This window comes from Gorilla gorilla, chromosome 4 (genome assembly GCF_029281585.2).
Source record: "Gorilla gorilla gorilla isolate KB3781 chromosome 4, NHGRI_mGorGor1-v2.1_pri, whole genome shotgun sequence".
In the NCBI taxonomy this organism is placed as follows: Eukaryota; Metazoa; Chordata; class Mammalia; order Primates; family Hominidae; genus Gorilla; species Gorilla gorilla.
The window spans coordinates 54,987,642-55,001,325 of record NC_073228.2 but is presented as its reverse complement, the minus strand read 5'-3'; the positions used below and the strand labels follow the sequence as shown (position 1 = coordinate 55,001,325).

The window sequence follows — 13,684 nt, the reverse complement described above, 5'->3', positions numbered from 1 at the left end:
GAAAACAGAAATGTCAGAAATGAAATCTCTGGCTCAATTCATCCTCTCACCATAACATCACAATCTCCTCGTTCCATTCTGCAATAAAACTTTGATATCCCACTACAGACAATTTTGTAAAGCGCTATAATAGCTAAACAGATAGCTTCTGTAACCTATAGCCTGCCTTGAGAGATCAAATTCCAGAAAAATGAAATAATAGCACCCTTGCATTCTCTGTATTGAAAACAAAAATGGTAGTTAAGCAAAACTTTCCATTGCCAAGATTTAAAATGCTCATTTTCTCTACTGCATTATTTTCAAAGATTGAAAAATAATTAACCATATGTATTACTGGTTATTTCACAAGGAAATGTCATTATAAAATCCAGTTTGATGTTCTAGTTCAGCACGATTAATATAATTAGTACATTCATGATACTGGTTTTTGACCCAGTGATTTTTTTCAGATATATTATACATTTAAACTTACCCTTCAGGAGTCGTTTTAATTTTCCACAATCCACATTGATATACTGATACAATTCTATATCATGAACATCAACATTGTCTTCTGAACAAACAGTTAATTCCTGTAACCTAAAAAGTAAAAACCAAAAATAACTTATCAAATTAAGTATTAGGGGACAGGTGTGCTATCTCACACCTGTAATCCCAGCACTTCGGGAGGCCAAGGCAGGAGGATCACTTGAGGCCATGAGTTCAAGACCAGCCTGGGCAACATAGCAAGACATCATCTCTAAAAAAAATACAAAAATTAGCTGGGCATGATGGCACACACCTATAGGCCCAGCTACTCAGGAGGCTAAGGGAGGAGGATCTCTTGAGCCTAGAAGTTTGAAGCTGCAATGAGCTGTGATCACACCACTGTACTTCAGCCTGAGTAACAGAGTGGGCCCTATCTCTTAAAAAAAACAAAAACAAAAAAAGTCTTAGGGTATCTCTAAATTCTGAATTCAACAGATTCTTCCCCCAAAGATGAGTTCATAAGAGTAAAGACACATATAAAAATAAGGCAATAAATATTTCTTATAAAAACCTAAAGGAACATAACTAACTTAAGGGATATGATACAAGAAACCATGATAATCCAGTAAACGTAGCATCGTAGCATCCTTATCCTTAAGATTGAGGTGTCTAGATATTTCCGACTTTCGGCGCCAGGGTTCTTTGGGAAAATTAGTTAATTCCAGGATGGGGGCAAAAGATACACAAGGTGAGGGCAGGTCACCTTGGGCTTGAAAACATGGAAACTATCAACAACTATCAGAGTCATGTCAAATATCACACAGGTATGCACTTTAGGCATCTCAACTGTCAAAAATGGGATAATCTGAGGATCAAAAGAATTATGTCTACAATGGAAACACATACAATAAATTAAACTACATGAGCCTATTATAATATTGAAAGAAAAAACTTCATGGGTAACCTTTCGCAACTGTTAGGGTACCAACTCATTCTGATAATGAATAATGAAAGTCAAGTCTGTATCCTGCATTCCCTACATGGACTGTATTGCAAGATAACTAAAACACACAACGAAGCAAAAATCTTTCATAGAAGTCACAATTTTAAAATAAAAAATGAATGACAGAATAGAAAACTTTTCATTTTGCAGCCCCCAGTGAAGTGGAATCCAGGCAGTGATCATCAGTGATTACTAAAAACATTAGGTAAAAATTTATGGGAAACTGTATAATGAATGCATAATGCTGCTAACATCGAAATCCTATCACTGATCATAACATTAGAAGTCAATAATAGGACATGTTTCCTGATGTGATTCATTAGGAACCACATAGCATCATCAGTAAAGTATTCTTGTCCCCCCCAACCAAATGAACCTGAATCCAGTGAAACCCAAATACAGAATGTAGAAAGGCAAATAACGCAGTCCAACAAATAAACAGCATGGGAAAAAATGGAGAGCAAGGTGAAGAAATGAAGAAATGATACTGATTAACAGAGGCTCAGGAGAAATATCAACCAATTCCAAAGTATGCATCCTGTTTGTATCTTAATTTGAACAAAACAAATAAAAAAGCCATTTCTGAGATAATGAAAAAAAACACAAATTGGGCAATGCATGATATTAAGGAATTATGATTCTTGATAGGTATGACAATATTATAGTTAAATGCTTAAAAATCTATTTATTAGAGATATATACTGAAATATTTACAGGTGAAATGACATCTGGGGTTTGCTTTAAATTACTGAAAAGGGAGGAAGAGAAACCACAGCATGCCGGAAACAGTTAAAGCGGGGTAAGAGATGCGTGGGGATTTGAAGTACTGTTCTCTCTCCTATGTGTATTTTTTAATTTTTCCACAATGAATAGTTTTAAAAATTCATATTTCCAATTACAAGTAAAAGTATAACTTGAATTAAAAGTAAAACTGTAATAAGTAAGCTTGATTTTACTAACTTCTACTTTTATCAACTAGATTTTTGAAACACGAACAAAACTTTATATTCACAGGGTACATTTACTTTGTATTTGAAAACCGAGTAAGCCTTTTTTCATTGCACTTTTCACAGTTTGTACACGTGTTTATGTAATTATTTGCTTAATATCCCTCCTTCACAGTAGAACGTAAGCTTATAAAGACAGGAGTATCTGTTTAAACCCAAGCTTCTCTTATGTTGAATATGAAGTTATCACAAATGTAGAAACATTTAACACTTAACAGATATGTAGATATTTTGAAACTGATAAAAGAAATTCACTTAGCCTAAATGTTAATAAAAGGAATTAAACTTTTCTTCCATTTTACACCAAAAACCACAGTGCTGATTTTCAAAAGTTGGTATTGTTAATCTATTAAATTATGCTACCTAATGAGGCATACTCATTATGCATATTAATAGACATCAAAAATATAAGCAGCACAATTAAATTGCAAACTTTTATAAATGCAGCAATAGAGCTACGGTGAAAAGGCACAAATACTATATGGTCTTATAATTTATACGAATTAACTTGAATTTCAATCATTTAGTGCAATTTGCAAAGGAGTTATTAATCATCACACTAAACCTTCAGTTGATAAGAATGTAATCAATCCCATTCTTCCTTCTCAAATTCTCCTTTCACTCACTTTAGCTTTAACTAGACTACAGCTAACAGTACAACTATTCTAAGCACTTACATGAACTCTCTTCCTATCATCAGGGTAAGAAAAGCTCAGCATTTCAAGCTGGGAATGAGGTTGTCCTCAATGCTAAAAATTCCACAGATGCTGCAAAGCGCGTAGAAATATGGAGTACGGCTCCTTAGAAAACACAACATCACAGATCAGCAACACCAACTTCTGAAAAGTTGACTCTTGTGGTTGTTTGTGAAAAATGGGAGAAAAATCTTGTCCCTTTTATAGTCTGGTACCCTTATAGGGAGCAGGTATTTTGTGAAGGTTAAACATCATTTCCGAAGCAGAGAAATCAAATAAAGGGTAGTCTGAGCAAAAGAAATGAAGAGTAGAAAACCTATCACTAAAACAGCTAGAAAGACTAGGCATACTGAAAGATATTTTAAATGTATAGGTCCAGAAAAGAAGAAGAAAACTGAAAACCAGAGAGTTAAGTGCACGAGTACATGACCCGGCCCTGCAACAAAGGAAAGATGAGTGAGGTTTTTGATCTCCTTAACCTAGGAGCTTGGGGCTTAACATCCACATGGAGACTGGATATAAAGCCTTGTACCCCAATAATTCAGGATTCTAACTTGGGCCCTGCATAAAACATGAACTAGAAAGAACAATGCACTCCCCCTGCCGCCCCCACTCCCCACAAAAAAAAAAAAAAAAAAAAAGAAAAAAAGAAAAAAACCTACCAGCACAAAGAAGCTCACCTGCTCTGCCTAAACTTTGGATAAAGTGAAAAAAGTCATCTAGAGCTGTTTACCTTCTACGAGTTTAGGGTTCAAATTTATACTGCCCATACAGGCTGGGACTGAGAAATTAAGAAAAAAATAGCTCCAGAACTGGGCACTTGGCAAATGCAAATGCAAAACCATCACTAGAACACTCTCTCAGCCCAAGGCTACAAGGATTCTCAAACAAAATACAGGCCACACTAAAGATAACTTTGCAATCGAGGATTCCAAAACTTAGATGAAACAATTCACTACGAATGAATCAGCACAAACAAATCAATATTAAACAATACTAAAGAGAACGTAAAATATGTTTTAAATGATCAGAGACATATACAAAAACTGAAAACTATTTTTAAAACAGGAGTAAAAAATCATAACAAACAGATTTATATAGAACCAAATAGTAAACTGTAAAGAACCAAATGACTTTTAAAGTCATTGAGTTTTCTGCTTCTGGTGGTATATCAAATTAGATATTCTGAAGCACCTTCTCATGCAAAACAACTAGATCAACTGCATTTGTGGAGTAATTCTGTGAAGAAAGCAGTTACTCCGCTACATAAATACTATGAGCCACAGAAAATGGTATACTCCCAGAGAAAAATAAAGCTATCTTAAGATTTATAGCCAGCCAGGCATGGTAGCTCACACCCTGTAATCCCAACGCTTTGGGAGGCCAAGGCAGGAGGATCCCTTGAGCCCAGGGGTTCAAGACAAGCCTGGGCAACATGGCAAGACCCTGTCTCTATAAAAAAATTAAAGAAACTAGCCAGGCATGGTGGCACGTGCCTGTAGTCCTGGCTACTCAAGAGGCTGAGGTGGGAGGATCTCTTGAGCCCAGGAGGTCGAGGCTGCAGTGAGACATGTTCACATCACTGCACTCCAGACTAGGTGACAGAGAGAGTCTGTGTCTCAAAAACATAAAAGAAATAAATCTATAGCCTATCTTCCTCTAAAGAAAAGTAAAGGTCAGAAATATAAAAACCAAATCTTAATCTTAAAGGAGAAACACTGACGGGGAGAATGGAGAAACACGAAACATCTTCATGATACTGATTCATCTATTATATATAAAATATAAAATCAATCTTTAGAAAGAACTACCATTCAAGCCACACACATATTTTAAGTCACCTAATACTATGACAGCATAAGATGTTCCCACCTAAACTAAACCATCATAATGGTCTTTTAAGTGAGTGATCACAAGATCAGCTCCTATTTCTGATACAAGCTAAACGAAACTGCAAATGCAGTTGTTTGAAACAATGTTATTTCACAGATGCCATTTCTGAGCGGTCTGTCCTCTGAAAGCTAATAAAATTTTAGACACTTGGTTTCTATTCCGGCAACAGTGAACCAGATTCAGGAAATAAACAAAAGTTGCTATTTTTACATGTGCTAATGCTGCAAAATCCCATAAAGTAAAACCTTTGGTGACTAGAAATTTTCTAGAATTCTCCAAGGTGGCACATTTGTTGTGTTCTCTAAGGCAGCTCATGCATTGATAGACTAAAAGACATTTGGGTATTTTTGTATCACTTTCTACCTTCAATGTAACAGGTATTTCAAATAGTAAGGCTGGCCTAGCAGTCACCTAAATGAAAAGGGTTTGCGTTTTTTATTAAATACAATTTTCCACCCTCCTATTCTCTAGGTATTTGTTACCTTGCTGACTCAACCACTGTATTATTACTCAGAATATAAAATGTTACTGCTCAAAAGATTTCATGAAAACATTTTTCTACCATATAAATATTACCCAAGATTATCAATAATATACTATTAAATAAAACTTTAATTTTCTTTGGATCAAGCATTGCATTGAGGTTGAAAAATATTGCTGCCTAGGATTTTAATTATAGAAATGTCATTGTTGATTAAAAAGATTGCAGGACTTTGAAGTTAATCAATTCCCCCAAAAAACCGTAACACAAATTCTCAAATGGTGATGTATGTTGTCTTTCACACCTGCTGGAAAACAACAAGGGAATCAGTAAATCTGACTAATCAAAGTCCACTGTTCGTACAACACTGACGAGCCAAACATGCAGGCACCAACAAAGAGGATTGTTTTTCTCTATTCCGTATTAGTCTTCGATTCACGAATCACTAAATAATTTGTGCTATACTTTCTAATTAAGTTAATAACCCATTTGACTTTACTTGCCTTAGAAAGGCAAATCATGTGCATAACAACAATTTGCAGCTACTTGCTACTGTCACTTATAATTCTATCCCATAGGGCACTACCTATAGTAATTTCTCCACCTGTATGTAGCATATCACAACTAATGCTCAGAATGATTTTGAGTCACCAATAAAAGCTTAAATTATATTTTTGATACATCTTTAAAAACAGAAGTATATTTTAGAAAACGGATTTCATCAAAATGTGGCTAAAATAGACAGGGAAGCAATCTGGTATAGTGAAACTAATATAAATTCTGAAGCCAGCCTGACTTAGAAATTTTGGGTCCTCCACTATTTGGCACATCACCTGAACTTTTTTGAGTATTAGTTTGCTCACCTGTAAAATGAGGGAGGTATCATCAGGGTTACTGTGAGGATGAGACAGCAAAGGAAATGCTGTAAATACTCAATAAATGGCAGTATTTTACATACCTTTAAAATGCAGTCCACTTTCTGGAGAATTCTACTTTGCAATTATTCACTTCCTTGTGTTTTCACATCACTTAGGTTTTTTTTTGTTTTTGTTTTTGTTTTGTTTTTTGGTAACCTAAGATCTTGTGATAAAGGGTAGAGTTGTGAAAGTATTTGAATTTTGACTACTCTCATTAATTATTCCATCTGATTGGGTAGTTTCATTTAAAGGGATAATATGTTTAAAAAGCCAAACCAAAAGTTCATACCTAGTATTGTTTTTTAAAGCCTGCTCACGGCAGATATTTTTATCTGAAATTTAGACTTTCACATTCATAACAGTGCTCTCATTTAACTGCACATATCAATATCACAATATTACATAATTAAAATGTCAAAGATATTAATGCATAAAATTTCTACGAAAGCGCAGACAAACTCATTTCTCTGGAGGCTGAGGTAGGAGGATCACCTAAGCCTGGGAGGTCGAAACTGCTGTGAGGGGCAACAGAACTTGTCTCAAAAACAAAAAAACCTCATTTCCATTAACTTTTTATTTTTATGTAGACAAAAAACAAGACTTCTAATATTCATATTACTTCAGTAGTCCCATGTGGAATTTACACACTAACCTGGTAGAAATGCGACTAAAGACTGCATTGAAGTTGTTGCAGCTGAGAGAAAATAAAACCCCAGAGGCACAATTCCGAAGTTCAGCTGCACACTGGTTTCCTTCGCGACAGGTGTGAAGAAAATGGCAGATTTCTGGCAGCAACTGTTTGACCAGCATCGTTTCATCTAATCTCATTGTGTCCTTTGGTTGCTAAAATAGAAATAATCACATTATTCTAAACTTTAATTTTACCTGTAAACATTTTCTATTATGAAAATTTTCAAACACACACACAGAACAAAAATAACGAACACCTTACATACACACCACCTAGATTTAACAACTGTTAACGTTTCATCATATTTGCTACATCTTTCTATAGATAGCTTAATAAAGAGGATGGTTCCATCTCTGACCCCATAATCACAATTAAAGTTCAATCCCCCTGCCATCCTTACTAGTCCTCCCATTCCTGCTTGCTCTCTTGTTCATCAAATGAGCCCTTCCCTGGGAATCCCCAGTTTGCTGTGAGTTCTACAATTACAGAATCGACTTAACTCATGTTGATTGATGAGTGCATTGTGTCATCTGTCTTACCATTTAAGTAAATTCCTGGGTGAGCCATCACACTTGCTTTTGTGCAGACTGACCGAAACAGACACTACTTACTCAAAGTAATTTTATTTTGGTTAAATCTTTTCAAAGTAAGTTATAAATAGAATACTTCACCCCATGTGCCTTGGCATCTCTTAAAAGTAAGAATTTTCTCTAATGTAACTTCAATACAATTAACACACCAAGGAAAAATAAACAATTCCCTTGTATCATCTAATACCAAGTCTGAACTCAAATTTCACCACTGCCCCCAAAATGTCCTTCATAGGCATTTTTATTCAATAAGGATCCAAAAAAGTTCACCAATTGCAACATGATGTTTCCTTAGTTTCACTATTCCATGCAAGGGCGCAATCTCAGCTCACTGCAACTTCCACCTCCAGGGTTAAAGCGATTCTCCTGCCTCAGCCTCCCAAATAGCTGGGATTACGGGCACCCACCACCATGCCCAGCTAATTTTTGTATTTTTAGTAGAGACGGGGGTTTTGCCATGTTGGCTAGGCTGGTCTCGAACTCCTGACCTCAAGTGATCTACCCTCCTGGGCCTCCCAAAGTGCTGGCATTACAGGCGTGAGCCACCACGCCTGGCCCGTATTCAACACTCTTATTTCCCATGAATTTAAGTGGGCCAGCTGCCTTACAGAATGTTCCATATCCTTGATTTAATTATTTTCCAGGGACATGGGTTGATTTGCTCTTCTAGTTACTGTATTGTATATTTTCTTTTTTCTTTTTTTTTTTGAGACGGAGTCTCGCTCTATGGCCCAGGCTGGAGTGCAGTGGCACAATCTTGGCTCACTCCAACCTCTGCCTCCTGGTTTCAAGTGATTCTCCTGCCTCAGCCTCCCAAGTAGCTGGGACTACAGACATGCGCCACCACATCTGGCTAATTTTTGTATTTTTAGCAGATATGGGGTTTTGTCCTGTTGGCCAGGCTGGTCTTGGATTCCTGACCTCAAGCTATCCGCCTGTCTCGATCTCCCAAAGTGCTGGGATTCCAGGCGTGAGCCACGGCGCCCGGCCTGTATATTTTCTGTAAGCTAAAATTTAAACCTAATGGTCTGATTAGATTGAGGTTAAACAGTTTAGGGGATTCACTATAGGTTATATTACATCACACCATGAGAACATAAGGCCAGGTGGTCCCGTCACTGACACCAAGTTTGATAACTTTGGTGTTAACAGTGAAATCTCTACTTTGTAAAGTAAATATATACTTTACAATTAACACACAATCAATGGATAAGCTATCCTGTAGGTATGCTGTTCCACACCACTATTTCACCTAACAGTCTTGATAACTATATGCAGATAAGAATTTTAATAACACTGAGCAAGATGGCAAAGAACAAAAATGTGTACAATTGTATGCTACGCTCAATTCTCTAACTGCAATCCAAGCACTCTCAGATGCAAATACACTGGAACATAGGGACAGTACATAAACAGACTTCACAAAAACCTGTGAATTCACATTACAATGCCTATTTCTTGTTTATAGGCTAACCAAACAATACAGATGTTAACTCTTAACAAATAAAAATCTGAGAAGTATTAAATCTTAAATAATAGTCATATTCACAGGAACAAAAATACTTCAGATTCCTCAAATTCTACAAAATTTCAGTCGTAACATATTGGTAAGTATTTTTCTTTCACTTAACTATTCCAACTATGTATATGACAAACGTGTACTTGTGAGCTCCGTTCTTCTTAAACTGCCTCAATTTACTTTGATTTAAAACTAAGAAGCAAGAAACATCAGTAAAATCACTGAAGGAAGTAAAACAATTGTTCAATAATATAAATTGCATTATTTTTTAAATCATAAATTTAATGAAAAAGCATACACATTTTTCAACAGTAGAGCACGGCAAGATAATATGCATTATATAAGTTATACTAGGCCCACTTATTAGCATTTCTATTAGGCTATCTTCAAAGAGCAGTAAATCAAACAGAGGCCAATAATATCAGTAACCATTCTCCAAAATACATTTATCATTACCTCTCAATTACAAATGTTAATGGAGAAAAGCTGTGAAACTGAACAAGGCAATAAATGATCCCACGCCCCACCATTCAGTCATGGGTGTGGCTGATATACTGGTAATTTGCAGTCAAAGTAATAAGACCACTGGAAAAAACTGATTCAAGAAAAGTTTAAAATTTGCCCACCTTCCCAGTTCCATCATCCTATGTAGCAGCTCTTTTGCTCTTTCACTCCATTTTACACATGAACAACAGCATATCACAAGTTAACGGAAAATACCATGCAAAAACAACTAGCTCACCTTCGATTTTAAGTAGAAAACTTATAAACACTGTCTCCACAATTTTGGAATATGGTCAAGGGTCAATAAGAAAATTTAAAATATTATGCTTAGGGCAGGCACGGTGGTTCACATCCGTAATCCCAGGACTTTGGGAGGCTAAAATGGGCAGATCACTTGAGGAAAGGAGTTCAAAACTAGCCTGACCAACACAGTGAACCCCCATGGCTAATGAAAATACAAAAAAATTAGCTGGGCATGGTGGTGCATGCCTGTAATCCCAGCTGCTTGGGAGGCTGAGGCATGAGAATAGCTTGAACCCTGGAAGTGGAGTTACAGTGAGCTGAGAGGGTGCCACTGCACTTCAGCCTGTGCCACAGACTGAGACTCTGTCTCAAAGGAAAAATACATATATATATATTATGCTTAGATTTTTTGGCTTACAGCCTTCCCTAGGGTTACACAGTTGTGTCAATTTAATTTTTTTTTTCAACTCCCTATCCCAATGCTTCCACCAACACTTCTCAACCACACTATCAGTCCTCATATATTAAGGTCTCTTTCAACTAGTTTTACTATAGAGAACTGCAACATAATGTGAAGAGGGAAGCAATTCTGAATAAAAGCAAAATTCTGAATTCTGAGCCAAAGGAAGAGAGAACATACAAAATGAGTTAATTTCAATACACATGGACTAGGCAGATCATTAAAACGGAGGTATTTAATTTATATATTTATATAAACTCTTACCATGTTCCAGGAAGAATTAAGGATAATGATGTATAGAAATACTTTCTTTACACAATAGAAATACTCTTGAAAAAGTTCAAATTAAGTCATGGTTGAAATACACTGTGGTAACGACTTACAGGAAACCAGAGAAATAATTGTTTGGTACTCTCCTCCTCCACATACCTATCGCATATGTGTGTGTCTACATAAAACAAGTGTTCTCAAGGTAACATCTATCCTTAATAGGTTTAATTTTTAAGTTCTCATTTACATAAATTTGAAAAGTAGAATATTAAAATCATATTCATACAGGAGGAAATACAAGATTACTGTTGGTCTTCTGAATCCCATTCTCCCACAACTCTCTGAGAGATCCGTTAAATCAAATAGTGATCTCTTCATAAAATATTTCCTTAAAACCTGAGAGACAGATATGTGGCTGAAACATAACATTTTATAAGTAAACTTAATATCTGTTTAATTTACAAAAGATGAGAGAATTTTCTCATGAAAAATTGTCTGTCACCAGGTCAGCTATATTAACAAAACTCATATTCATATGTCTCAGACAAAAGTCCATATGACTGTCCTCTTGGTCCACATCTGTACTTTGGGACATAAGATCATTCTCAAGATTAAATTCACAAAGCCTGCCTGCTAAAGATCAATTTACTTACCCCAGCAAGACATTTTTCCAGTGTATCCAATATAATCAACTGAGAGAGATATAAATTTTTTTCAGCAGCTTCTCCAAATATTCTCTAACAGAAAAGATATTCAGAGCATAAAAGTTAGTTTCACTTTCTGCTACCAATCAACACACATCTGAAAAGTGAAAGACTAAAAGACCAACAATAGTCTTCTATCTCCCAGATTATGCTATACCTAAATATATTATTTGATTTTATCCTAATCCTCATAAAAACTAAATTCTAAGGCAAACAGAAATGGCATTTATTAGAGTCTGCCATTAACCTTTTAACAGTAAAAGATGCTGTTTTGCTTCATGCTTTAAAAATATGTAGGATTTAGACACGCATACAGATCTGTACCAGAATCTTGAATTGGGGATTTAACTATACTTTTATGCCACGAAATAATCAAAGTCTTAATTTTTATAGCAAAAACATGCTATAGCACCACAGTGAATTTTAAGTACTCACTATCCTCAAAATGAATACTACATATGTATTTATTAACAACAGACTATGGTTTTGAAAACTTATTTAATAAGCACTAAATGAAAGCCAATATAACAATGCTGTTTTGTTTTGAAAAGAGGGTCCCAAATATTAAAATATTTCAATCTAACTGGGAACACAGCCACATATTCATACGTGCAAATACTAAACTGTGCCCCACACACTGCAACAGAGGAGCTACAAAAAATGTTAAATGTCTTTCCGTAAATCTCTTTACGTATTTATAAATGGTCCTGCTTTTGGGGGGAAAATACTAATTTTTTCCATAAAGAAGGTAAATGATTTTCTACACCTCCAGTTTACTAGTTTTGTAAGTTTAGGGTATTGTGTAAGCAACTTTCTTAAAAGGAAACACACCAAGGATGATGCAAACAAAAAGTTAAACACCACATGCTCTCACTCATATGTGGAAGCTAAAAAGAGTAAAAAGTAGAAGAGAGGACACTAGAGGAAGGAAGGGTCGGGTAGGAGGAATCGGGGTGGGTAGAGATTTGTTAAAGGATACCGAAATGCAGCTTTATAGGAAGAATAAGACTTAGTGTTCTGTACTACTGTAGAATGACTATGTTAACATTATATACTTAACTTTTTTTTTTTTTTTTTTGAGAAGGAGTCTCACTCTGTCACCCAGGCTGGAGTGCAGTGGCGCATCTCGGCTCACTACAAGCTCCGCCTCCCGGGTTCACGCCATTCTCCTGTCTCAGCCTCCTGAGTAGCTGGGACTACAGGCACATGCCGCCACATCCCGCTAAGTTTTTGTATTTTTTTTTTAGTAGAGATGGGGTTTCACCATGTTAGACAGGATCTCCTGACCTCATGATCCGCCCGTCTTGGCCTCCCAAAGTGCTGGGATTACAGGCGTGAGCCACTGCGCCTGGCCTATAGTTAACATTATATAGTTTCAAATAACAAGAGAATATTCAATATTCCCAACACAAAGAAATGATAAATGTTGAGATGATGGATATGCTAATTACCCTAGTGGGATCACTATGTATTATATGTATTGAAACATCAATATGTACCCATAAACATGTACAATTATTGTATGTCAATTAAAAAATAAAATAGAACAAGAGAAAAAGTATCTAAAATATGGGAATAAGGCAAAAAGATAATTTCATGTCTTTCCAATGTCATACTAGAATATTATCTAATAAACCAAAGGACCATCTCAAAAAAAAGGGAGGGGGAACAATCTTCACAATCTATAACCAGAAGTTGTTTCACAACTCAATACAAACAAACACAAACTGGGATTATAAATGCAGGCTGGGCGTGGTGGCTCACACCTGTAATCCCAGCACTCTGGGAGGCCGAGGCAGGTGGATCACCTAAGGTCAGGAGTTTGAGACCAGCCTGGCCAAAATAGTGAAACCTCATCTCTACTAAAAATACAAAAAAATTAGCCAAGCATGGTGGCACATGCCTGTAATTCCAGCTACTGGGGAGCCTGAGGCAGCAGAATCACTTGAACTGGGGAGGGGGAGGTTACAGTGAGCTGAGATTGCGCCACTGCACTCCAGCCCAGGCGACAGAATGAGACCCTGTCATTCATTCATTCATTTATTCACTCATTCATAAATAAATAAATGCTAAAGACCGGCAGAGAGTTCAGAGTTAATCAAGAAAAATCCACATCAGTTGCCATGAACGCAGTATGTTAGTTTGAAACAGCTTGGAATGGAGATGTTAAATAGGAATTTAGGGAGAGGAAGGGATCACTTGAGAAAGATAAAAGATGTTATATGTTCAAAGGTACAGA

The 13,684-nt window shown here is 36.2% G+C and overlaps 1 protein-coding gene across 1 annotated transcript in view; it reads right to left on the bottom strand.

Annotated features, from left to right (window-relative positions):
* The window catches only part of LOC115933340 (neurofibromin-like), an 85,325-nt gene that overhangs the window by 35,500 nt on the left and 36,141 nt on the right, over window positions 1–13,684 (bottom strand). Inside the window, exons 3-5 of the mRNA XM_063706488.1 lie at window positions 11,395–11,478; window positions 7,117–7,307; window positions 473–579 (exon numbers count right to left, since the gene is read on the bottom strand). Coding sequence (XP_063562558.1) covers window positions 473–579; window positions 7,117–7,307; window positions 11,395–11,478 — 382 coding nt within the window. The remainder of the gene's footprint in view (window positions 1–472; window positions 580–7,116; window positions 7,308–11,394; window positions 11,479–13,684) is intronic.